General features: G+C 45.1%; 1 protein-coding gene across 1 annotated transcript; it reads left to right on the forward strand.

Annotated features, from left to right (window-relative positions):
- Positions 1 to 694: 694 nt before the first annotated feature.
- On the forward strand, positions 695 to 21,937 carry ppm1f (protein phosphatase, Mg2+/Mn2+ dependent, 1F). Its single transcript, XM_045706849.2, has 8 exons — positions 695 to 956; positions 5,813 to 5,993; positions 8,690 to 8,820; positions 9,243 to 9,448; positions 15,896 to 16,084; positions 16,603 to 16,746; positions 16,949 to 17,042; positions 18,963 to 21,937. The coding sequence occupies exons 2-8, from the start codon at positions 5,815 to 5,817 to the stop codon at positions 19,340 to 19,342; spliced, it is 1,323 nt and encodes a 440-aa protein (XP_045562805.1). The 5' UTR covers positions 695 to 956; positions 5,813 to 5,814; the 3' UTR covers positions 19,343 to 21,937.
- The last annotated feature ends 3,402 nt before the right edge of the window (positions 21,938 to 25,339 follow it).

Below are 25,339 nucleotides of genomic sequence, written 5' to 3' on the forward strand. Positions count from 1 at the left end.
TTTCATGCATTTAAAAAAACAAAACATGTTTGTACTGGCCCCCGTGGGAATCAAACCCACAACCCTGGTGTTGCACACACCATGTTGGCGTTGCAAACACCATGCTCTACCAACTGAGCCACAGGGAAGACCTATTGTATATGCCGAACATTCTAAATGTAAAAAAAAAAAGATAACAGAACAAGTTAATGGAGCTAATGTAGCTAATGTTTAGTGTCCTTTGAGGGAGTGTCACATTTGCTGAAGTGCAAATCTTTCTGAGTGCCTCTGACTGAATAGGCTTTCGTTAGTCTCGTCTGGCCAGCCTTCTAAAATACCTGTTTCGTTCACCCTGGGCTTCCAAGGCTAGTATTTTATATACGCAATAAACGGTTCAGATTTTGCTCATTTTGAGATTATCTAATATATTCATAGATCTGTGCTTGGCTGCGTAGACACTACGGGAATTTGACGTTCCTGAACACTAGACTGCCAGACCATGGGAGAATCTCAAATATTTCGTCCTCGTGTCCTCTCTCTGCTGCTGAAAACCCATTGGATTAAGGAAGCCAGAGATCCCGCCCCTCTGACCTTCTCCTCCAATGGGTTTTGAGGAGACGAAGAGCGAGGACGCATGGATATCACACTTGAGATTCTCCCATGGTCTGTCAGTCCAGTGTTCAGGAACGTCAAACTCCCGTAGTGTCTACGCAGCCAAGCACAGATCTATCAACATAGTCTCGAAATGTGCTTGCGCCCACTACGAGCAAGCCCATGATCTACAACTCAGTGATATGCTCAGATTCAGTGTAATAAGCTGTCTTCGAACAAAGTGGTTCGTTTTCACGTCGCCACGCTTCTTCTGGACTTCCATGACTTAAAAGTCATTTTGTGTCAGTCTTGAAAGGGCGTGTAGTTGTCTAGTTCAGCCCCGTAGCGAGCTAGTAAAGGGAGTGCCCTGAAGAAGATAGGCCAAGGTAAGAAATGTTATCGTGTCGTACTGTAGCTTGAAAGTAGTTTATTTTTTTTGCGAAGCAGGAAATAAAATCAAACATGTTGTTTATGGAGACTCAGACTGCATCTCTGACGGTATAATATATAGCAAATAGGTTTTACAACTAGGAATGCAGACATTGAATGGCCTACAGCAACATAAACATTGTGTCAAATACACGCGCGTCTCAACCGTGATTTTATTCGTCACGTTGTGTTACATTATTGTATTATTAAACATTCATTCACATCATGTGCACAACATTTCCTCTATTTCTGATCCTAAGATACACACACACAGGTGACCACTAGCTCCTTGCTAAAGCTACACTACATCAAATCAAAGTTTATTTGTCACGTGCGCCGAATATAACACCTTACAGTGAAATGCTGAATACAACAGGTGTAGTAGACCTTACAGTGAAATGCTGAATACAACAGGTGTAGTAGACCTTACAGTGAAATGCTGAATACAACAGGTGTAGTAGACCTTACAGTGAAATGCTGAATACAACAGGTGTAGTAGACCTTACAGTGAAATGCTGAATACAACAGGTGTAGTAGACCTTACAGTGAAATGCTGAATACAACAGGTGTAGTAGACCTTACAGTGAAATGCTGAATACAACAGGTGTAGTAAACCTTACAGTGAAATGCTGAATACAACAGGTGTAGTAAACCTTACAGTGAAATGCTGAATACAACAGGTGTAGTAAACCTTACAGTGAAATGCTGAATACAACAGGTGTAGTAGACCTTACAGTGAAATGCTGAATACAACAGGTGTAGTAGACCTCACAGTGAAATGCTGAATACAACAGGTGTAGTAGACCTTACAGTGAAATGCTGAATACAACAGGTGTAGTAGACCTTACAGTGAAATGCTGAATACAACAGGTGTAGTAGACCTTACAGTGAAATGCTGAATACAACAGGTGTAGTAGACATTACAGTGAAATGCTTACTTACAGGCTCTAACCAATAGTGGGGAAAATGGTATTAGGTGAACAATGGGTAAGTAAAGAGATAAAATAAGAGTAGCAAGGCTATATACAGACACCGGTTAGTCAGGCTGATTGAGGTAGTATGTACATGTAGGTATGGTTAAAGTGACTATGCATATATGATGAACAGAGAGTAGCAGTAGCGTAAAAAGAGGAGTTGGCGGGTGGTGGGACTCAATGCAGATGGTGAACTAAGGCTTATGTGCGGCAGCTCGGCCATGGAAACCCATTTCATGAAGCTCCTGACAAACAGTTATTGTGCTGACATTGCTTCCATCGGCAATTTGAAACTAGGTAGTGAGTGTTACAACCGGGCACAGACAATTTTTACGCACTTCAGCACCCGGCGGTCCCGTTCTGTGAGCTTGTGTGGCCTACCACTTTGCGGCTGAGCCTTTGTTGTTCCTAGACGTTTCCACTTCACAATAACAGCACTTACAGTTGGCCGGGGCAGCTCTACCAGGGCAGAAATTTGACGAACTGACTTGTTGGAAAGGTGGCATCCTATGACGGTGCCACGATGAAAGTCACGGAGCTCTTCAGTAAGGTCATTCCACTGCCAATGTTTGTCTATGGAGATTGCATGGCGGTGTGCTCGTTTTTATACACTTGTCAGAAACGGGTGTGGCTGAAATAGCCAAATCCACTAATTTTGATTTCATATCAATGAGAAATAATTTTCAAAAAGGTAAAGGTTACAGTGCCTTCAGAAAGTATTCACACCCCCCTACTTTTTCCACACTGTGTTACAAAGTGGGATTAAAATGTAATTTAGCAATTTTACACAAAATTTTACACAAAATACTCTGTCAAAGTGGAAGAAAAATTCTAACAACAAAGTCAACATAGTCCTTAAGTGAAATCCCTGAGCGGTTTCCTTCCTCTCAGGCAACTGAGTTAGGAAGGACGCCTGCATCTTTGTAGTGACTGGGTTTATTGTTACACCATCCAGTGTAATTAATATCCACTATGTTCAAAGGGATATTCAATGTGTTTTATAATTTATTTTTGACCCAATAGGCATTGGAAAATCTCCCTTTTGTGTGTGTTTGAATCCCACATGGCCATAGTTCCATGTTGCAGTGCTTGTTTTTTACGGAAATCAGATGGAAGACAGAGGCGCGTACGTTTGCTAGTTAGGTGTCTGCCTCTCAAAACATCTGTGTAAACTGAAGACGGACGTCACAAACGTGTTGTCACTGAGAATTACTGTCTGCTGCAACTGTGTTAAAACAGGTTAAAACAGTGTACAGTAAGTGTATATTTTGCATTTGTGAAATACGTGTGATATGAAAGAGGAATTTGTTTCTAGAATTGTATCGCAATTGAGTATTGATTCACGTTTAGATGGAGAATTTGGCTGTTTTGGCTGCTGGAGCAAATTCACCCTTTAAACAGAACATGTAAGGTCCTTGAACTGTAAGGAGTAACAGACTTATTTGGTCCATTATTGGGCTATAGCAGGGATAATGGTGTGTCCTTCACATTGACAGGAATAATATTGAGGTATTATTGTTTTGTCCCTCATATAGAAGTTGGACCTGTGAGTCTCACTGACAGACCGAGAGACAGACAGGCAGACAAAAGGACAGATGAACACGCAGACAGACAGGGTGGATGCCAGACCTCTGGTTGTCGTGGGGACCACTCACTGCATCTGTTTGACCTTTAACTGACCTCTGACACTTAACCTGAAGGGAAAACGGGGGCCAGTACAAAAAAAAAAGGCATGAAATGAAATGAATGCATTCACTACTGTAAGTCGCTCTGGATAAGAGCGTCTGCTAAATGACTAAAATGTAATGTAAATGTAAAATAAATAATGATTAAATGTGTAAGGGAAATCATTATAAAAAAAAACATCCCAAGGTTCCAAGGCAACCCTCAAACCTGTGACCCTAAGATCCAGAGATGAACACGTTACCGCTGCTCCAAGAAAGCTATCTCCCTTGGGAGAGCGGTAATCGGTTTGTTACAATAATAAAACCTAATGGTAAAAATGATTTTCCTATCATTCTGAGCAGAAACCCTATTTTTATTCCGTTCCGATAAGAAAATAAAGTTCTGAACCAGTTCGACCACCTAAAAAGTAACGGTTCATATGATTCCTTTTCGTAATTTTTTAAAACTGTGAAATCAACATTTGTTTTACATTTGGCTCTTTAATTTACTCCCTAATTAGCACTGATGGAGCAGCTTGTTGTAGAACGGGTAAGATAGTTGTTTACCAGTGTTGCGGAGTAACGTTAATGAACTACATATTGTTTATCTAGTAATTTAACTACATTTTGCAGTAGCTTGGCGGGAGTTGAGCTAAATTCAAATCTTGGTAGTGTTTCCAGTAGTTATTTAACTCATTTTGCCAGATCACTGCACCTGTACATAGCCCATCTATAATTTTGCCCAAACTACTACCTCTTCCCCTACTGTATTTATTTAATTTATTATTTTGCTCCTTTGCACCATATTATTTATATTTTAACTTTGAACTTTCTTCAAATTATAAATCTACCATTCCAGTGTTTTACATGCTATACTTTATTTACTTTGCCACCATGGCCTTTTTTGCCTTTACCTCCCTTATCTCACATCATTTGCTCACATTGTATATAGTCTTATTTTTGTCTACTGTATCATTGATTGTATGTTGTTTTACTCCATGTGTAACTCTGTGTTTTTGTATGTTGTCGAACTGCTTTGCTTTATCTTGGCCAGGTCGCAATTGTAAATGAGAGCTTGTTCTCAACTTGCCTACCTGGTTAAATAAAGGTTAAATAAATAAATAAAAATGTAGAGGTCTAACTTAGCTAACTACTGGAACTACACACTACTGTTTTACCATGTAGCGGTGTAGCTAACTACTGGAACTACACACTACTGTTTTACCATGTAGCTAACTACTGGAACTACACACTACTGTTTTACCATGTAGCGGTGTAGCTAACTACTGGAACTACACACTACTGTTTTACCATGTAGCGATGTAGCTAACTACTGGAACTACACACTACTGTTTTACCATGTAGCGGTGTAGCTAACTACTGGAACTACACACTACTGTTTTACCATGTAGCGATGTAGCTAACTACTGGAACTACACACTACTGTTTTACCATGTAGCGATGTAGCTAACTACTGGAACTACACTCTACTGTTTTACCATGTAGCGATGTAGCTAACTACTGGAAATACACACTACTGTTTTACCATGTAGCGATGTAGCTAACTACTGGAACTACACTCTACTGTTTTACCATGTAGCGATGTAGCTAACTACTGGAACTACACACTACTGTTTTACCATGTAGCGGTGTAGCTAACTACTGGAACTACACACGACTTATTTTGCTAAAAGAAAAGGAAAATATGGGTGAAGTAGGCAATCATTTTATTTTTCACTATCAGACCTGCCTAATTCTTAATTTAAAATGTGTTTATTTGTTTAAAAGGCTAAATTTCACACTCTATTAACATCTGACTCCAGGGGTATATGTTCTTGCAATTTGTAGTCTGACATTTCAGATTTTAGATATGGTAATGTCTCACAAAGTAGTTTGGATGTAGTGAGCTACTTTATCAAAGTACCTTGAGTTAAAAGAAAGATTCACCAATGTTAGAATGTTATATTGTTTTTGTGCATCTCTGAGCGATGTTCTATCGATTCCCGGGGTCATTTCATGTGTACCTGAGCTATTCGCCGGTTCAAGAACAATAGAGATCACTTTCATTCCCGCTTCTGTTTCAATTCCTCAAAAAAAGTCATTATTTTTTTCAGTTCCCTGAACCGGTTCCAACCCCTGAATGGTATGATGTGTGTGTGTGTGTTCCAAATTCAGGTATGGGTGGTGTCATGGAGGAGGAGGTGGTGCGGGGGTTCCTGAGGAGATTCCTAGAGAAGTTCCCTGCTCCGCTGGGTTCTGAAGACCCCCTGCCTCTCAACCCCCTCAGCAGGAAGGTCAGCCTGGACGAACTAAGAGGAGAGAGCCTGGATCTGGGCTTACGCCTACTCAACACCAGGTGTGTGTGTGTGTGGACAAGCTGACGGGAGACAGCATGGACCTGGGCCTATGCTTGCTCAGCACTGTGTGTGTGTGTGTGTGTGTGTGTGTGTGTGTGTGTGTGTGTGTGTGTGTGTGTGTGTGTGTGTGTGTGTGTGTGTGTGTGTGTGTGTGTGTGTGTGTGTGTGTGTGTGTGTGTGTGTGTGTGTGTATCTGTCTAGGTATAGGACTACCTGGTCCAATAAGAATCACTTGTTTTCATTTTCCATTGAAAAATGTTTTGTTCCGGTTTGCTTTAATGAACATGACCCCAGTGGTGTTGATGCTGCAGCTTGCAGACCGCATTGTTTACATTCCTGTTGTGCAGCAGCAAGCTGATCCTCATATATCTGTGTCCTGTCCTGTTCATTATACCCTGCGTGAGTAGAGGGCTGAGTTACAGGGCTGTTCCACTGCCTATCACAGAGAGAGAGGGACGGGGAGAAAGAGAGAGAGAGGGAGAGAGGGACGGGGAGAAAGAGAGGGACGGGGAGAGAGAGAGGGACGGGGAGAGAGAGAGGGACGGGGAGAGAGAGAGAGAGAGAGAGGGACGGGGAGAGAGAGGGACGGGGAGAGAGAGGGACAGGGAGAGAGAGAGGGACGGGGAGAGAGAGAGAGAGAGGGACGGGGAGAAAGAGAGAGAGAGGGACGGGGAGAAAGAGAGAGAGAGGGACGGGGAGAGAGAGGGACGGGGAGAGAGAGGGACGGAAAGAGGGACGGGGAGAAAGAGAGAGAGAGGGACGGGGAGAAAGAGAGAGAGAGGGACGGGGAGAAAGAGAGAGAGAGGGACGGGGAGAGAGAGGGACGGGGAGAGAGAGGGACGGGGAGAAAGAGAGAGAGAGGGACGGGGAGAAAGAGAGAGAGAGGGACGGGGAGAGAGAGAGGGACGGGGAGAAAGAGAGAGAGAGGGACGGGGAGAGAGAGAGGGACGGGGAGGGAGAGGAACGGGGAGAGAGAGAGGGACGGGGAGAAAGAGAGAGAGAGGGACGGGGAGAAAGAGAGAGGGAGAAAGGAAATGAGAATATGCAGTTAGATAGTTATGAAGAGTAGTCAGATAGATAGATAGTTACGAAGAGAAAGCAACACAGCCACAGGGAGAGCTGTAAACTGCCTCTGAAGACACTTCAGGGATAATTACCCAGCTGGGTAACACTTTACTTGACACCCAGCGTCATAACACGTTGTTACACCGTTATAACCATGTCATATGTCATAACAGCTGACATAACTTGTCATAATATGGTCATAACACTGTCATGACACATATTTACAGCTGTTGTGACATATATTGTGTTATTTTATGGCTGGTTATGACGCCTACAGAAGAGTGTCAAACCCCACAAAATCTACCACACAAGGTAAAACATTCCATTACACCATAGTTACACCATGTCAACAGTATGTTTATGTTACATAACATTTTATGAAATCATTGTAATTGCGCAAACATTGATGTCAGACATGCACCTACATACCCCAATGCTCTGTTTGCTGATGACTGGGATGAATGCAGGAGCAGATTTCAGGAGCAGGACAAGACACCCTCTTTGTGACTGAGGACTGACGTAAGGGCATGTACATGATAGGTCTATCTGGCTTAAATAATTAGGATGGTCATAATGCTTCTTGACAGTGTCATAAAGTGTATTTTCTACAAGTTATTTAAAATATGATGGGGGAAAAAAACATGACTAAAGAATGAATTACAGCAACAACAGAGGACTTAAGAAATAAACTTTCAAACTAAAGGAAACTTCTTGGCAGGGAAAAACACATCTGAATAAATGTGGGTTTTGACACTCTTATGTAGGGGTCATAACCAGCCATAACATAACGCAATATATGTCACAACAGGTCTAAATATGTGTGTGATGAGTTATGACCATGTTATGACACGTTGTCAGCTGTTATGACATATTTTGACATGGTTATGACCGTGTCATAATGTCTTATAATGCTGGATGTCAAGTAAATTGTTACCAAAAGCGGTAGTATTGAAAACAACAAATGTCAGAGATTTAAACAACAACGTGCCAGGCCAGGCCAGAGGAGCTCTTGACGACAACGTGCCAGGCCAGGCCATAGGAGTTAGGTCTCTGATAGTGTGTCCTCTTTTCCTCCTGTCTTCTGACTCTGAGGTACTTCCTGTTTGTATGACCTAATTTCCTGTCTGTAGAATCACTATTGTTCTACCCACTTCCTGTTTTCCCCCTGAGCATGTCTCAGTCCCCTGTTCCACCCTGGCAGGACTCTAATCTCGTACAGAGAAATTACAGATGTGTGTGTGCTGTTTAGCTTTGTTTAATTTTGGCGTGTTGTGTGTGTGTGTGTGTGTGTGTGTGTGTGTGTGTGTGTGTGTGTGTTTACCATAGAGAGAGATACAGGACTCCTCTTTGTATCTGTGGTATTATAGTGTCCGTGACAGCATAGGCAGCGCCATTGAGGCAATCTCCATTTTGAAGTAGTCCGTGTCCTTCTTCATTCTTCCTGATGACCTGGTTGGACATAGACTCCCAACAGGGTCACCAGGGAGGATCAACCAATGAAGTTGGAAGTCCCACTACATTAAAATGGTAGAAGCCCTCAATGGCGCTGCCCATGCCTTTTTTGGCTACTAGAGACCTCTAACATTCTCTATGGTGTTCACTCATAAGGACTCTCTCTCCTCTCATGCAGAGACGCTCCTTCAACACTGAATGCAGCCATGTGCCATGCAGCCTTGGCTGAGCTGCTGAAGGCTGACCTTTCACCTTTCCACCTCCCCCAAGAAGCCGAACAGCAGCAAGGAGAGGAACAGGAAGTCGTTTGTGAGTTCAGGCTAATGATGTCATCTATGATTCAGACCACCTGTGTCCAGCAGAGCGTCCACTTCTCTGTGTGTGTGCAGTGGTGGGAAAATGTAGCCAATTGTCATACTTGAGTAAAAGTAAAGATACCTTTTAATAGAAAATGACTCAAGGTAAAAGTGAAAGTCACCCTAAAATACTAAATTGCAGTCTATTAGCCCAGCTGGCTGGTTCCATCACAGTGTGTCTGTGTTTGTGTGTATCCATTGACCACCTCTTTAACCCCTGGGGTTTCATCTCCCAATACCAATTAACCCCTAGACACTTGTGTAAGTCTGAAAGGCTTGGATATGTGTCCTACAATATGGAGAACGTTCTCATCTGGATTATCAGAGACCTAACTGAAATTACATTTCCTTTGGCCCCTCCCCTCTCGTCCTAAGTGCTCCAATCAGAGCCCGTCCAGCGGCTTTTTCTCAATAAGCTTCGGGAGGTGGGTGTGGCTTGGCATCAGAATCTCCCCTCCCCCCTCCCAGTAGGACCCTCCCGTTTCCTCGTGTGCTCCGCCCACGCCATCAGGAACACTCGAAGGAAGATGGAGGATCGCCATGTGACCCTCCCTGACTTCAACACACTCACTGGTCTCAAGGTAATAACTCTGTTATAAAGAGTTTTTCTCAGCTGGACCCAATTCGCTTCATACCTCTTCCCCTTTGCCCCTTACCAGTGCTTAACGGAACAGTCACCTTGCCGTTTTGGACTGTTTCGTTCAGGAACCTATTTGTCCGGATCCGGTACCTCTCCTGGCATGAAAAATTGTCACATTTTTGCAATGTAGAAATTCAAATAAGAGTGATCAAAATTAATTTGAGTTTCCTCTTCGTTAATTCTCCTGACCCCCACAAATAAACATAATGTGAAAAAGTAGATCTTCAGCCTGGGCCTAATATTCTAAGAGTTGATTTAGGGTTTGTGCATCAACAACATTGCAACCAATGTAACGTCGGGCTGTTTGAGGACCGACGGTGTGATCATATAGCGTACCTATAATGTTTAAATATATATATTTTTAAATTGCCTGAATTCAAGCAAAGCCAGTATGCAGTGATAATGTATTGGGCCTATAGCTTTCTGCACAAACCTCATTGCTACAGTACTGTTTTCAATTGGTTAATGTTGCGTAGGGTTACATTTAACCACGTCTCAATGCACTTATTGATAAAGCCAGTGACTGATGTGGTGGACTCCTCAAAGCCATCAGAAGAATCCCGGAACATGTTCCAGTCTGTGATAGCAAAACAGTCCTGTAGTTTAGCATCTGCTTCATCTGACCACTTTTTTTTATAGACTGGGTCACTGGTGCTTCCTGCTTTAATTTTAGCTTGTAAGCAGGAGTCAGGAGGATAGAGTTATGGTCAGATTTGCAAAATGGAGGGCGAGGGAGAGCTTTGTTAGTTATAGATCATTTGTAGTCAGCAGTAGGGGAATGATTGCTTCCATCAAGAGCACAAAAACGTGGATATTTATAGATATCTTTGAAAAGCGAATCAGGTAAAGAGCTTGTTTTTTTTTCTTCTTAAAGGGGCAGTGTTGTATTTTGAGACAGGCTTGAATAAGCTAAGTAGCCAATAGGTAAAGGGTAGCATAATTTGTCTGATTCTCTGAAATAATGATACGATAATAATAATGCATTTTATTTTGTAAAGTGGGTTTCTTGCAGCAAACAACACAACATTTTCAGTCACCACCTTGTCTGAAGAACAAGTGGATAAACAGGTTAATGTCAAGCCCTGCATTATTTTTTCTAAAGTCTCATGGAATGTAGGCCTACATTGAACACCACACATTGGCTGCAACTATAGGCTGAATGATAGAACAGCTATTTCAATGTTAAAATGTTATGGGAGGCATTTTCTCCATAGTTTTTGATGGTATGCCACTTTTGGTAGGTCTGCATTATGATAAAATAGCCACAGTAGCCTACTTGGCCACTGTTATAACTGTAACTTAAAGCGGGTACAGCCTCAGTGTTCACAGTAAACGTGCGCTGGAAGTTGCACAGAATTCAAGTTTTTAAAGGAATTCAAACGATCAAGTTTGCACTCAGCAGACCTGAAATTTGCTGTGACAGAAACATTTTAGTGAACATGGGTTGCACCCCCCACCCCTTTTCCCCCAGAACAGCCCCAATTTGTCGGGGCATGGACTCTACAAGGTGTCGAAAGCGTTCCTCAGGGATGCTGGTCCATGTTGACTCTAGTGATTCCAACAGTTGTGTCAAGTTTTCTGGATATCCTTGATACAGACAGGAAACTGTTGAGCATTAAAAACCCAGCAGCGTTGCAGTTCTTGACACAAACTGGTGTGCCTGGCACCTACTACCATACGCTGTTCAAAGGCAGTTACATCTTTTGTCTTGCCCATTCACCCTCTGAATGACACACATACACAATCCATGTCTCAATTGTCTCAAGACTTAAAAATCCTTCTTTAACCTGTCTCCTTGCTGTCATCTACACTGATTGAAGTGGATTTAATCAATTACATCAATAAGGGATCATAGCTTTCACCTGGATTCACCTGGTGTTGATAATGTTTTGTACACTCTGTGTATACTTAAGTATACACAGAATAATTTCAAATCCCTTATTAGGCAAACCAGACAGCACGGTTTTCTACTTATTTTTGTGTATGCATTGGTGGAAATAGTACCCAATTGTCATACTTGAGTAAAAGTAAAGATACCTTAATAGAAAATGACTCAAGTAAAAGTGAAAGTCACCCAGTAAAATACTACTTGAGTAAAAGTCTAAAAGTATTTGGTTTTAAATATACTTAAGTATCAAAAGTAAATGTACTTGCTAAAAATATACTTAAGTATCAAAAGTAAAAAGTATAAATCATTTCAAATTCCTTGTATTAAACAAAGCAGACGGCACCATTGCCTTGTTTTTTAATTTACGGATAGCCAGGGGAACACTCCAACACTCAGACAATTTACAAACGAAGCGTTTGTGTTTAGTGAGTCCGCCAGATCAGAGGCAGTAGGGATGACCAGGGATGTTCACTTGATAAGTGTGTGAATTGGACCATTTTCCTGTCCTGCTAAGTAACCGGTGTGAAATGGATAGCTAGTTATCAGGGTGCGCGCTAATAATGTTTCAATCAGTGACGTCACTCGCTCTGAGACCTTGAAGTAGTTGTTCCCCTTGCTTTGCAAGGACTGCGGCTTTTGTGGAGCAATGGGTAACGGTACTTCGTGGGAGGCAGTTGTTGGTGTGTGCAGAGGGTCCCTGGTTCGAGCCCAGGTAGGGGCGAGGAGAGGGACGGAAGCTAAACTGTTACACTAAGTAGTACTTGAAAGTATTTTTAATTAAGTAATTTATACCACTGGCTGTGCTTGTGTGATAAATATTACACACACACCAATTTAATTCCACTAAATTATGCAAATTAACCTGTGAATGACGTATGCTCTCAATGAGATTTGATAGGAGTGAAGTCAAATTCAAACTGGCTTCCTTTGACACTTTTTGGTGCGCCAGGACCAGTCACAGTTGAGCTCAGTTTAGCTCAATGCTGATTGGCAAAAAAAAATTGTCAAGGGAGGTGGCTTCCGTTGCCTTCAATGCTACGGGTGGCAACAATGTCATACTCGTTTGGCCTACCCATAGAGAGACAGAGGGGCGCTGTTTTGCTCGCACGGATGCTTTCTCCTGTGAGATACAGTGCATTCGGAAAGTATTCAGCCCCCTTGACTTTTTCCACATTTTGTTACGTTACAGCCTTATTCTAAAATAGATAACATTTGTTTTTTCCCCTCATCAATCTACACACACTAACGCATAATGACGAAGCAAAAACAGGTTTTTAGAAATGTTAGCAAATTTATGAAAAATAAAAAACTACATTTACATAAGTATTCAGACCCTTTACTCAGTACTATGTTGAAGTACCTTTGGCAGCAATTACAGCCTTGAGTCTTCTTGGTTATGACGCTACAAGCTTGGCACACCTGTATTTGAGGAGTTTCTCCCATTCTTCTCTGCAGATCCTCTCAAGCTCTGTCAGGTTAGATGGGGAGCGTCGCTGCACAGCTATTTTCAGGTCTCTCCAGAGATGATAGATCGGGTTCAAGTCCGGGCTCTGGCTGGGCCACTCAAGTACATTCAGAGACTTGTCCCGAAGCCACTCCCGCGTTGTCTTGGTTGTGTGCTTAGGGTCATTGTCCTGTTCGAAGGTGAACTTTCACCCCAGTCTGAGGTCCTGAGTGCTCTGGAGCAGGTTTTCATCAAGAATCTCTCTGTACTTTGCTCCGTTCATCTTTTCCTCGATCCTGACTAGTCTTCCAGTCCCTGGCGCTGAAAAACATCCTGTTGCCACCACCATGCTTCACTATAGGGATGGTGCCAGGTGTCCTCCAGATGTGATGCTTGGCAATCAGGCCAAAGAGTTCAATCTTGGTTTCATCAGTCTAGAGAATCTTGTTTCTCATGGTCTGAGAGTCCTCAAGGTGCCTTTTGGCAAACTCCAAGCAGGCTGTCATGTGCCTTTTACTGAGGAGTGACTTCCGTCTGGCCCCTCTACCATAAAGGCCTGATTGGTGGAGTGCTGCAGAAATGGTTATCCTTCTGGAAGGCTCTCCCATCTCCACAGAGGAATTCTGGATCTCTGTCAGAGTGACCATCGGGTTCTTGGTCACCTCCCTGACCAAAGCCCTTCTCCCCCGATTGCTCAGTTTGGCTGGGCAGCCAGCTCTAGGAAGAGTGTTGGTGGTTCCAAACTTTTACATTTAAGAATGGAGTCCGGGGCCTCCCGAGTGGCGCAGCAGTCTAAGGCACTGCATCGTAGTGCTAGAAGCGTCACTACAGACTCGCGTTTGATCCCAGGCTGTGCAGCACATTGGTGCAGCTGGCTTCCGGGTTAAGCGAGCAGTGTGTCAAGAAGCAGTGTGGCTTGGCAGGGTCGTGTTTCAGAAGACACATGGCCCTCGACCTTCGCCTATCCCGAGTCCGTGCGGGAGTTGCAGCGAAGGGACAAGACTGTAACTACCAATTGGATACCACGAAGTTGGGGAGAAAACGGGGTAAAAAATAATAACAAAAATGAATGCTCAAGACATGTTTTGGAACCCTTCCCCAGATCTGTGCCTCGACACAATCCTGTCTCGGAGCTCTACAAACAATTCCTTTGACCTCATGGCTTTTGCTCTGAAATGCACTGTCAACTGTGGGACCTTTATATAGACAGGTGTGTGCCTTTTAAAAATCATGTCCAATCAATTGAATTCACCACAGGTGGACTGCAATCAAGTTGTAGAAACATTTTAAGGATGATCAGTGGAAACAGGATGCACCTGAGCTCAATTTCGAGTCTCATAGCAAAGGGTCTGAATATTTATGTAAATAAGGTATTTCTGTTTTTTATTTTTAATAGATGTAAATACATGTCTAAAAACCTGTTTTTACTTTGTCATTATGTTGTATTGTGTGTAGATTGATGAGGAAAACAACATTTTAATCCATTTTAGAATAAGGATCTAATGTAACTAAAGGTGTAAAAAGTCCAGGGGTCTGAATACTTTCCAAATACACTGTACATTCAGCCTCTTGCAAATTGAAGGAAAATTATGAAACACAGACAAATTATATATTTTTTCCTAAAAATAATTGTGAAGCCTTGCATCCCTCGGCATCCATGAATACACACCACTGTCATGTACACACCTTTTTATTTGTGAAATAGCGTTTACCCTCTTATTGCGTTGCCAACATTTGATCAAAGCTCAGAGTGCTTATATTCTTGATCAGAGTTCTAATCGCGCCTGCCTCTTTGCGAGCGAGGAGAATCATGTACAGTTGGTAGGCCCTAACTTCCCTGTAGGCCCTAACTTCCCTGTAGGCCCTAACTTCCCTGTAGGCCCTAACTTCCCTGTAGGCCCTAACTTCCCTGTAGGCCCTAACTTCCCTGTAGGCCCTAACTTCCCTGTAGGCCCTAACTTCCCTGTAGGCCCTAACTTCCCTGTAGGCCCTAACTTCCCTGTAGGCCGACATTTAAAATGCAATCAAATACCAACAATCCAGTTCTATAAATATCCTAGGTTTTGGTTTACCCACTGGAGTTGATAGTTTACCCTCTACATCCCTGGAGTTGATAGTTTACCCCTCTACATCCCTGGAGTTGATAGTTTACCCCTCTACATCCCTGGAGTTGATAGTTTACCCCTCTACATCCCTGGAGTTGATAGTTTACCCCTCTACATCCCTGGAGTTGATAGTTTACCCCTCTACATCCCTGCAGATGATAGTTTTACCCCTCTACATCCCTGGAGATGATAGTTTACCCCTCTACATCCCTGGAGATGATAGTTTTACCCCTCTACATCCCTGGAGATGATAGTTTACCCCTCTACATCCCTGGAGTTGATAGTTTACCCTCTACATCCCTGGAGTTGATAGTTTACCCCTCTACATCCCTGGAGTTGATAGTTTACCCCTCTACATCCCTGGAGTTGATAGTTTACCCCTCTACATCCCTGGAGTTGATAGTTTACCCCTCTACATCCCTGGAGTTGATAGTTTACCCCTCTACATCCCTGGAGTTGATAGTTTACCCCTCTACATCCCTGCAGATGATAGTTTACCCCTCTACATCCCTGGAGATGATAGTTTACCCCTCTACAGCCCTGGAGATGATAGTTTACCCCTCTACATCCCTGGAGATGATAGTTTTACCCCTCTACATCCCTGGAGATGATAGTTTACCCCTCTACATCCCTGGAGATGATAGTTTACCCCTCTACATCCCTGGAGATGATAGTTTACCCCTCTACATCCCTGGAGTTGATAGTTTACCCCTCTACATCCCTGGAGATGATAGTTTCCCCTCTACATCACTGGGTATAAGCAGTTCAGGGGAGAATCTTCCAGCTTACTGATCTACTTACATCGAAGGAGAAGAGGTAGGGTTCCATTTGGGATCGACTAATGGATATTCATTTCACAGTTTCATTTATTGGGGCAATTTGGTTGCACTTCTTTCTTACTGCAAGCTGATTGGCTGAACCTCTGACTGCTTCCTGTACCTCTTCCTGTAGGACGGTGTGGAGCGTGGTTACTATGCTGTGTTTGACGGGCATGGCGGTGTGGACGCTGCTATCTATGCTGCCACCCACCTGCACGTCAATCTCAGCCAGCAGGAGGGGCTGCAGAGCGACCCGGCCACTGCCTTCAAGACAGCCTTCACCCGCACTGATGACATGTTGAGAGGGAAAGCCAAGAGAGAGGTAGGCAATAGACATGGTGGAGATTGGGGCTTTTATCTGGAAAGCCAAGAGAGAGGTAGGCAATAGACATGGTAGAGATTGGGGCTTTTATATGCGCAGCCATTGATCCTAAAAACCTGACTCTAACCGAACAACCGTTAGAAATGATTCTCATAGATCTGAGAAGATAAGATCGCTGTAGCAATATACCTCTATACTATTCCAGTATTACTTCCACACATCATTTTAGATCTGGAGGAAATGTGAAGGTTAGGCTGGGTAGGACTGGACAGTCCTTTCATCCTCTATGATGTGAAGGTTAGGCTGGGTAGGACTGGACAGTCCTTTCATCCTCTATGATGTGAAGGTTAGGCTGGGTAGGACTGGACAGTCCTTTCATCCTCTATGATGTGAAGGTTAGGCTGGGTAGGACTGGACAGTCCTTTCATCCTCTATGATGTGACGGGGGTGTGTCTGTGTGTGTGACGGGGGTGTGTATGTGTGTGACGGGGGTGTGTCTGTCTGTGTTGTGTCTGCAGCGTCTTCGCAGCGGCAGTACAGGCGTGGCGGTGCTGCTGCAAGGGGAGTGGCTTCATGTGGCGTGGCTGGGAGACTCCCAGAGCATGCTGGTCAGACGGGGACAAGACATCACTCTGATGGACCCACACAAGCCTGAGAGAGAGGTCACACACGCTTTATTTATTATTTAACCTTTATTTAACTAGGCAAGTCAGTTAAGAACAAATTCATATTTACAACGCCGGCCTACCCCCCCCCCCGACACACACACACACACACAACTGCCAACACTGGGTCAGTTGTGCACCGCCCTATGGGACATACACACACAGTGCTAAACATCTCTCCACTGCTGTCTTCCTATAGGATGAGAAGCAGCGTGTAGAAGACCTCGGTGGATGCATCGTCTTCATGGGCTGTTGGCGTGTCAATGGAACCTACGCTGTCTCTCGGGCCATAGGTGAGTGGAACCCAACCCGTCTCTCGAACCATAGGTGAGTGGAACCCAACCCGTCTCTAGGGCCATAGGTGAGTGGAACCCATCCTGTCTCTCGGGCCATAGGTGAGTGGAACCCATCCTGTCTCTCGGGCCATAGGTGAGTGGAACCCAACCCGTCTCTCGGGCCATAGGTGAGTGGAACCCATCCTGTCTCTCGGGCCATAGGTGAGTGGAACCCATCCTGTCTCTCGGGCCATAGGTGAGTGGAACCCAACCCGTCTCTCGGGCCATAGGTGAGTGGAACCCAACCCGTCTCTCGGGCCATAGGTGAGTGGAACCCAACCCGTCTCTCGGGCCATAGGTGAGTGGAACCCAACCCGTCTCTCGGGCCATAGGTGAGTGGAACCCATCCTGTCTCTCGGGCCATAGGTGAGTGGAACCCAACCTGTCTCTAGGGCCATAGGTGAGTGGAACCCAACCCGTCTATAGGGCCATAGGTGAGTGGAACCCAACCCGTCTCTAGGGCCATAGGTGAGTGGAACCCAACCCGTCTCTAGGGCCATAGGTGAGTGGAACCCATCCTGTCTCTCGGGCCATAGGTGAGTGGAACCCATCCTGTCTCTCGGGCCATAGGTGAGTGGAACCCAACCCGTCTCTCGGGCCATAGGTGAGTGGAACCCAACCCGTCTCTCGGGCCATAGGTGAGTGGAACCCATCCTGTCTCTAGGGCCATAGGTGAGTGGAACCCAACCCGTCTCTAGGGCCATAGGTGAGTGGAACCCATCCTGTCTCTAGGGCCATAGGTGAGTGGAACCCAACCCGTCTCTAGGGCCATAGGTGAGTGGAACCCATCCTGTCTCTCGGGCCATAGGTGAGTGGAACTCATCCTGTCTCTCGGGCCATAGGTGAGTGGAACCCAACCTGTCTCTAGGGCCATAGGTGAGTGGAACCCAACCCGTCTCTAGGGCCATAGGTGAGTGGAACCCATCCTGTCTCTCGGGCCATAGGTGAGTGGAACCCATCCTGTCTCTCGGGCCATAGGTGAGTGGAACCCAACCTGTCTCTAGGGCCATAGGTGAGTGGAACCCAACCCGTCTCTAGGGCCATAGGTGAGTGGAACCCATCCCGTCTCTAGGGCCATAGGTGAGTGGAACCCATCCTGTCTCTAGGGCCATAGGTGAGTGGAACCCAACCCGTCTCTCGGGTCATAGGTGAGTGGAACCCAACCTGTCTCTAGGGCCATAGGTGAGTGGAACCCAACCTGTCTCTAGGGCCATAGGTGAGTGGAACCCATCCTGTCTCTCGGGCCATAGGTGAGTGGAACCCAACCCGTCTCCAGGGCCATAGGAGAGTGGAACCCAACCTGTCTCTAGGGCCATAGGAGAGTGGAACCCATCCTGTCTCTCGGGCCATAGGTGAGTGGAACCCATCCTGTCTCTCGGGCCATAGGTGAGTGGAACCCATCCTGTCTCTCGGGCCATAGGTGAGTGGAACCCAACCTGTCTCTCGGGCCATAGGTGAGTGGAACCCAACCTGTCTCTCGGGCCATAGGTGAGTGGAACCCAACCTGTCTCTCGGGCCATAGGTGAGTGGAACCCAACCTGTCTCTCGGGCCATAGGTGAGTGGAACCCAACCTTGTGGTGGTTGAAACAACTTCCCAGAAAAACAACTCTGCTCTTCATCTTCAGCATGCCTCCACTGTTACCTTGGCACATCTGTCTTGAAATGGCTTCCTTTCACCTCTGTCTTGAAATCCTCTATTTCTTTATTTTGATGCCTGTAACTGTATGTTCATATTTATACTGAACTGATGAGCACAGACTGATATGCAAGCCAGAACGGTGCACATACAGTAATACTCAACACATCTAATAACCAGCCTCCTTTACTTTACCTGTGACCCGCTGCCTCTACATACTGACACAACACCTCCTTCCCAGGGGACTTTGACCAGAAGCCCTATGTCTCTGGCGACGCTGACTGTTCCTCCACACGGCTACATGGAGACGAGGACTACATTCTCCTGGCCTGCGACGGTTTCTTTGACGTCGTCCGGCCCGCAGAGGTCCCGGCTCTGGTCCTCGGGGCGCTACGGGAGCAGGGGGAATCCCCGGGGGCCGTGGAGGGGGCTGGGTGTGAAGATGTCTCAGAGGGTGTTCTGGGGGAGCGCGTGGCCCAGGAGCTAGTAGCTCACGCCAAGGCAGCGGGCTCTAGTGATAACATCACTGTCATGGTGGTGTTTCTACGTCCCCCTGCACAGCTACTGCTCCAGGACCAGAGCAACACCGCTGTTGCTACTGAGGGGCCAGCCCAGGAGTAGGGTGAAGTTGTCCCTAGGCACTGATCTGGAGTAAGTTTTGTATTAATGGTTAAGGTTAGAATTAGGGGGAGGGGGATCATCACTGATCCTAGATCTGTACCTAGGGGAAACTTCACCCCGGAGCTCCAGCCCAGGCCTCCAACTCCCAGAACACACCGGGGCAGTGAGACAGGAAGTCTGCTGCTGCTACCCACAGTGCACGTGGGCAGGGAGGCAGGAATTGGACTGGATTAAAAAAGGCAGTATTTATTATGTAATGACATGACGGTGCCAAACTACTCGGTCACTGCGTGTTGTGGTCAGCCTTTTGAATCACCGCTGGTGCTGAAACAGATATTCAACTGGACTGGAGAAGCTTGGTTCATAACAAAACAAGTTTTAGCACAGACTAATAGTTTCTACAATAGTTCTGCCAATGGTCAGAATCCAGTGTGGTTCAATAAGGTCCCTCTGGATTCGTCAGTAGATGTAAGGCAGAGCTGCCCAACCCTCTTCCTGGAGATCTACTGTCCTGTAGGTTTTCAGTCCAACCCTCTTCCTGGAGATCTACCGTCCTGTAGGTTTTCAGTCCAACCCTCTTCCTGGAGATCTACTGTCCTGTAGGTTTTCAGTCCAACCCTCTTCCTGGAGATCTACTGTCCTGTAGGTTTTCAGTCCAACCCTCTTCCTGGAGATCTACTGTCCTGTAGGTTTTCAGTCCAACCCTCTTCCTGGAGATCTACTGTCCTGTAGGTTTTCAGTCCAACCCTCTTCCTGGAGATCTACTGTCCTGTAGGTTTTCAGTCCAACCCTCTTCCTGGAGATCTACTGTCCTGTAGGTTTTCAGTCCAACCCTCTTCCTGGAGATCTACCGTCCTGTAGGTTTTCAGTCCAACCCTCTTCCTGGAGATCTACTGTCCTGTAGGTTTTCAGTCCAACCCTCTTCCTGGAGATCTACTGTCCTGTAGGTTTTCAGTCCAACCCTCTTCCTGGAGATCTACTGTCCTGTAGGTTTTCAGTCCAACCCTAATTTAGCAGTTCTAATTCAGCTAGTTAAGGTCTTGCTGAGCAGCTAATTAGTAGAATCAGGTGTGTTAAATTAGGGTTGGACTGAAAACCCACAGGGACGGTAGATCTCCAGGAAGAGGGTTGGACTGAAAACCCACAGGGACGGTAGATCTCCAGGAAGGGGGTTGGACTGAAAACCCACAGGGACGGTAGATCTCCAGGAAGGGGGTTGGACTGAAAACCCACAGGGACGGTAGATCTCCAGGAAGAGGGTTGGACTGAAAACCCACAGGGACGGTAGATCTCTGATATAAGGGATGTAGAACTCTGTTGGTGTCTCTAAAGTACTCCCTCCGTTACTCTTAGCATCACCAATTCTTTGGTATCTCTGTTACAAGCTAAGGGATAGGATGCTGTCATCCATGCCTCGGGTTTTATTTCAGAAGGGTGATAGAATCATTACGTTTCCTAACATCTTGGATTAAAAGGGCTGAGAGGATTCAACCTCTTGTACTGTTCAAAAACAAGAGGTTAACCAGATGGGTCATTTATGTCAATACCTCAAACCACTTTCACCCCTGTTGATATGATGTGTGATATGTGCCATTTTGTGTGTGTGAACGTGTGTACTCTACTGTTCACACGTGTAATGTGTGTTTCTGTCATTTTATTTTCTGCCTTAAACATGATGTCAAAACACTGTGTCCAGCGAGAACACAAGCGGTGTTAACAAAAAAACAACTTTCCCACTATATCAGTATTACGGACCAATCAGCCTTCTGTCCATGGATATTAAATATATCCTGTCCTCACTTCTTCAAGGCATTATCAGTGTTAAACATGTCTGGATTGTGATTTGGTGTGAGGGTGAAATCCAAGATGGCAGCACGTCAGTGTTTGATTCAGTGAGAGCCTACCATGAGGGTTCGAGAAAGAGAGTTGGTTAAACCTCTTTAAGAACTTATGTGCCAAATGCAAATAGTCTTTGCAGCTCTTTTTGTTTGTTGTTCTGTGGAACAGCACGAGATGTGTGAATTTACCAGTGTAGTCATTCATTATCAGTGTTCCTGTGTGGTTTGTTTGGAGGAGTGTGTCTCTGTAGATGTGGTGGGTGTCCGATCGTAACAGTTCTCTACTTGTAGTGCCTTCACTAGGCACCTCTACTCACTTACAGGGCTAACACTAGCTGATGGTTAGCTGATTCTTTTAATCAGGACAAAGAGAGTAGATGGGGGGGAAATCATGTCGCTTTCTACCTTTTGATGCCCAACTAACTCCTCACTCACAAACAGATTTAGAAATGAATTTAAAAGCAAAAAAAACAAGTTGTTTATTTTATTGGAGTAGGACTATGTGTATCTAACCAACCTTAGGCTGTTTAACTTGTACACACACACACAGTTCTGTAATTCTCTGGACTTAGACAGTGTTTCCACTTCCTGTTTAAAACCACAGCTTTATAATCTTTAACGTCCTCATACTCATAACTATAACCACTTGATGTCATTTAAACCTTTATTAAAAACTATTTTGAGTGTTTTTACCACTTTAGGCCTCCTGCCGTCCTCCTTGTTGAACCCTGTATTAAAACAACGTTTCCTAAATCAACTTCCATGTTTGCTTGGTTCTTTGCTTTGTGTAAATGGACCCAGTTGATCTGTAGCAGATACTTGTGTGTTACTAATAAACGTGAGCAAGTCCACTACTCTCCTATACTTCATCATTTGTTGTTTGACAGGGATCATGTGAAATGTTTTTTGTGTAGTTGATTCATTGCACCAGATTGGAGACATCGGTGAGAAGGTAGAAGTCGGAGGTAGACCTTTTGAGAAGTGAAACTACTGTCCTTTTGAGTCTTTACTGTTTTCCCTCTGCCACACAGCTCTTGGTGTTTAAGAGACACACACATGTACCACTGCTTTCCTGGAAATCAAAACAGTTTCCCTGCCAAATGAAAGACAATCCCGTTTAAGCCAACCAGGTGTAAGGGGTGAAAGGGAAAGTCCAGAACAAACTCCATTCCTTCAATAAGGAGGGAACTTTATTCCCTTTGACTTTCAGTTGAATTTGTTCAAAAAGACACACAATCGCTTTCCTGGAAACAGTGGTGGTTCTAGACCATTTCAACTGGAAGGGGGGCCAAGCTGGGGCCAGTTGTACTGTTAGAGGGGCCAGTTACATTAGACGTTATTGTTGTCATATCGTTTTCTTCACTGCATTGCAGGCACAAGCAGGCAAAAGACCATGTTCATAATCATTAGTGTTCCGCGTTGCCACTGTCTAATAACGGATGTAAAAAAAGAACGATAGTAAAAATTTGTTATGTAAAAATTATTTCATACTCCACATTTATAGGGTGGGCCACAAGGGGGTCCAAAATTGTTGGCACTGGGGCCCTGCCCCCCCCAAGAACCGCCCTGCCTGGAAATGGGCCCCTTTTCACCTCATCAGCTTTAACTCACTCAGCTATTCTCCAGTAGACTACTAACAACACATTTCTCTTATTGATTAGGTTAATCAATTAAGTTGATACATATACAATATTGATCTAAAGGTCCTTGTACTTTTATCCAGGATGCAGGCTCATCTGACAAAAACACAATACATTAGACTTGCTTATGGTTAGTATTTGTGATTAGCATGTGATGCCGCTTCCGTGGAGCTGTAACCTGAATACTGTAGATTTGACAAGTATCCTTGGCAACAAAAAAAATACAATACAAAACATACACATACAAACGACAGCATACAGATGCACAGAAACATTCACGTCACGTCACCTCAGCCCAAACCCCCATCTCCAGCGCCCACATCACTCCCAGCCACATGGCCTCTAACTGCACGGTTTGGTTTCTCTCGCCCACGCACTTTCAACATTTAGATAAAGCATTTGACCTTTTCATTGTGCTAAAAATTGAGGATTGGTTGATTTGAAGTTTTTTTTTTAGGTAGACGTTTTTTCAAGATGATTGACCGCTAAAGTATTGTCCCGTGACACATGTATCGGCCCGTGACACATTTCTATCCAGCCCGCGCTATGATTTGGGTAGTCAATTGATTTTGGCATGCTTCCATACAGCCGGTGGGTGGCGGAGCTGAGGATGTTCCGCTGCGCTACAAGTCACAGCGAGCAGCGCCAACGTCCTGCACACACACACACAGGAGCCAGCCACTGCGCTGTACCATATCATCACTAATGGCACTGACCGAATCTTCTACCGGACCGAAAGTTTAAACTTGTTGTAGGCTAAATGTCCATTCCAAGTTACGATTCCAACGGGTCATTGCTGTAGCCTACAGAAAAATGTCGTCTTTGTTGTCAAAAAGTTCTAAGATAAAGGGTTCACAGGCAGGTAGGCATACTTTACTACTAAAGGACAATGGGACACGGAAGCGAGTATAAATTAGTAAACAGTTGAGTCATTTACTTTATGAAATTACAGCCTGATGCGCTCGCGTCGGTGAATTCAACATCAATTGAGCTGCTTTCGTGTGTTTAGTTTACCTGGCGCAGTAGAGGGGAAAGTGTACAGACACATACCGCAGTCCTAGCTTAGCTATTAACATGTTGCAGTCTGGCTTCGGGTTTTAAAGCTTGACAATGAATAACCAAAATACAAAACCTGCATCAAAACACAATGCAAGGGAGAAACGGGCTACAGCAACATTTTGAGCAGTAGCCTAGACTGGCAACTCAACTACATGACATTTTGAGTGCACAATACAGCAATGCTGCGTTCAACCGCGCCAGTGATCCATACAGTACAACAAATATACACTGCTCAAAAAAATAAAGGGAACACTAAAATAACACATCCTAGATCTGAATGAATGAAATAATCTTATTAAATACTTTTTTCTTTACATAGTTGAATGTGCTGACAACAAAATCACACGAAAATAATCAATGGAAATTTAATTTATCAACCCATGGAGGTCTGGATTTGGAGTCACACTCAAAATTTAAGTGGAAAACCACATTACAGGCTGATCCAACTTTGATGTAATGTCCTTTAAACAAGTCAAAATGAGGCTCAGTAGTGTGTGTGGCCTCCACGTGCCTGTATGACCTCCCTACAACGCCTGGGCATGCTCCTGATGAGGTGGCGGATGGTCTCCTGAGGGATCTCCTCCCAGACCTGGACTAAAGCATCCGCCAACTCCTGGACAGTCTGTGGTGCAACGTGACGTTGGTGGATGGAGCGAGACATGATGTCCCAGATGTGCTCAATTGGATTCAGGTCTGGGGAACGGGCGAGCCAGTCCATAGCATCAATGCCTTCCTCTTGCAGGAACTGCTGACACACTCCAGCCACATGAGGTCTAGCATTGTCTTGCATTAGGAGGAACCCAGGGCCAACCACACCAGCATATGGTCTCACAAGGGGTCTGAGGATCTCATCTCGGTACCTAATAGCAGTCAGGCTACCTCTGGCGAGCACATGGAGGGTTGTGCGGCCCCCCAAAGAAATGCCACCCCACACCATGACTGACCCACCGCCAAACCGGTCATGCTGGAGGATGTTGCAGGCAGCAGAACGTTCTCCACGGCGTCTCCAGACTCTGTCACGTCTGTCACACGTGTTCAGTGTGAACCTGCTTTCATCTGTGAAGAGCACAGTGCGCCAGTGGCGAATTTGCCACTCTTGGTGTTCCCTGGCAAATGCCAAACGTCCTGCACGGTGTTGGGCTGTAAGCACAACCCCCACCTGTGGACGTCGGGCCCTCATACCACCCTCATGGAGTCTGTTTCTGACCGTTTGAGCAGACACATGCACATTTGTGGCCTTTTGGAGGTCATTTTGCAGGGCTCTGGCAGTGCTCCTCCTGCTCCTCCTTGCACAAAGGCGGAGGTAGCGGTCCTGCTGCTGGGTTGTTGCCCTCCTACAGCCTCTTCCACGTCTCCTGATGTACTGGCCTGTCTCCTGGTAGCGCCTCCATGCTCTGAACACTACGCTGACAGACACAGCAAACCTTCTTGCCACAGCTCACATTGATGTGCCATCCTGG

Source organism: Salmo salar, chromosome 24 (assembly GCF_965601325.2).
Source record: "Salmo salar chromosome 24, fSalSal1, whole genome shotgun sequence".
NCBI classification, from domain to species: domain Eukaryota; kingdom Metazoa; phylum Chordata; class Actinopteri; order Salmoniformes; family Salmonidae; genus Salmo; species Salmo salar.

Coding starts and splice junctions, on each gene's coding strand:
- ppm1f (XM_045706849.2), top strand. CDS start 5,815: ATGGGTGGTGTCATGGAGGAGGAGGTGGTGCGGGGGTTCCTGAGGAGA. Junction 5,994..8,689: donor TTACGCCTACTCAACACCAG/GTGTGTGTGTGT, acceptor CCTCTCATGCAG/AGACGCTCCTTCAACACTGA. Junction 16,085..16,602: donor GAGGGAAAGCCAAGAGAGAG/GTAGGCAATAGA, acceptor TTGTGTCTGCAG/CGTCTTCGCAGCGGCAGTAC.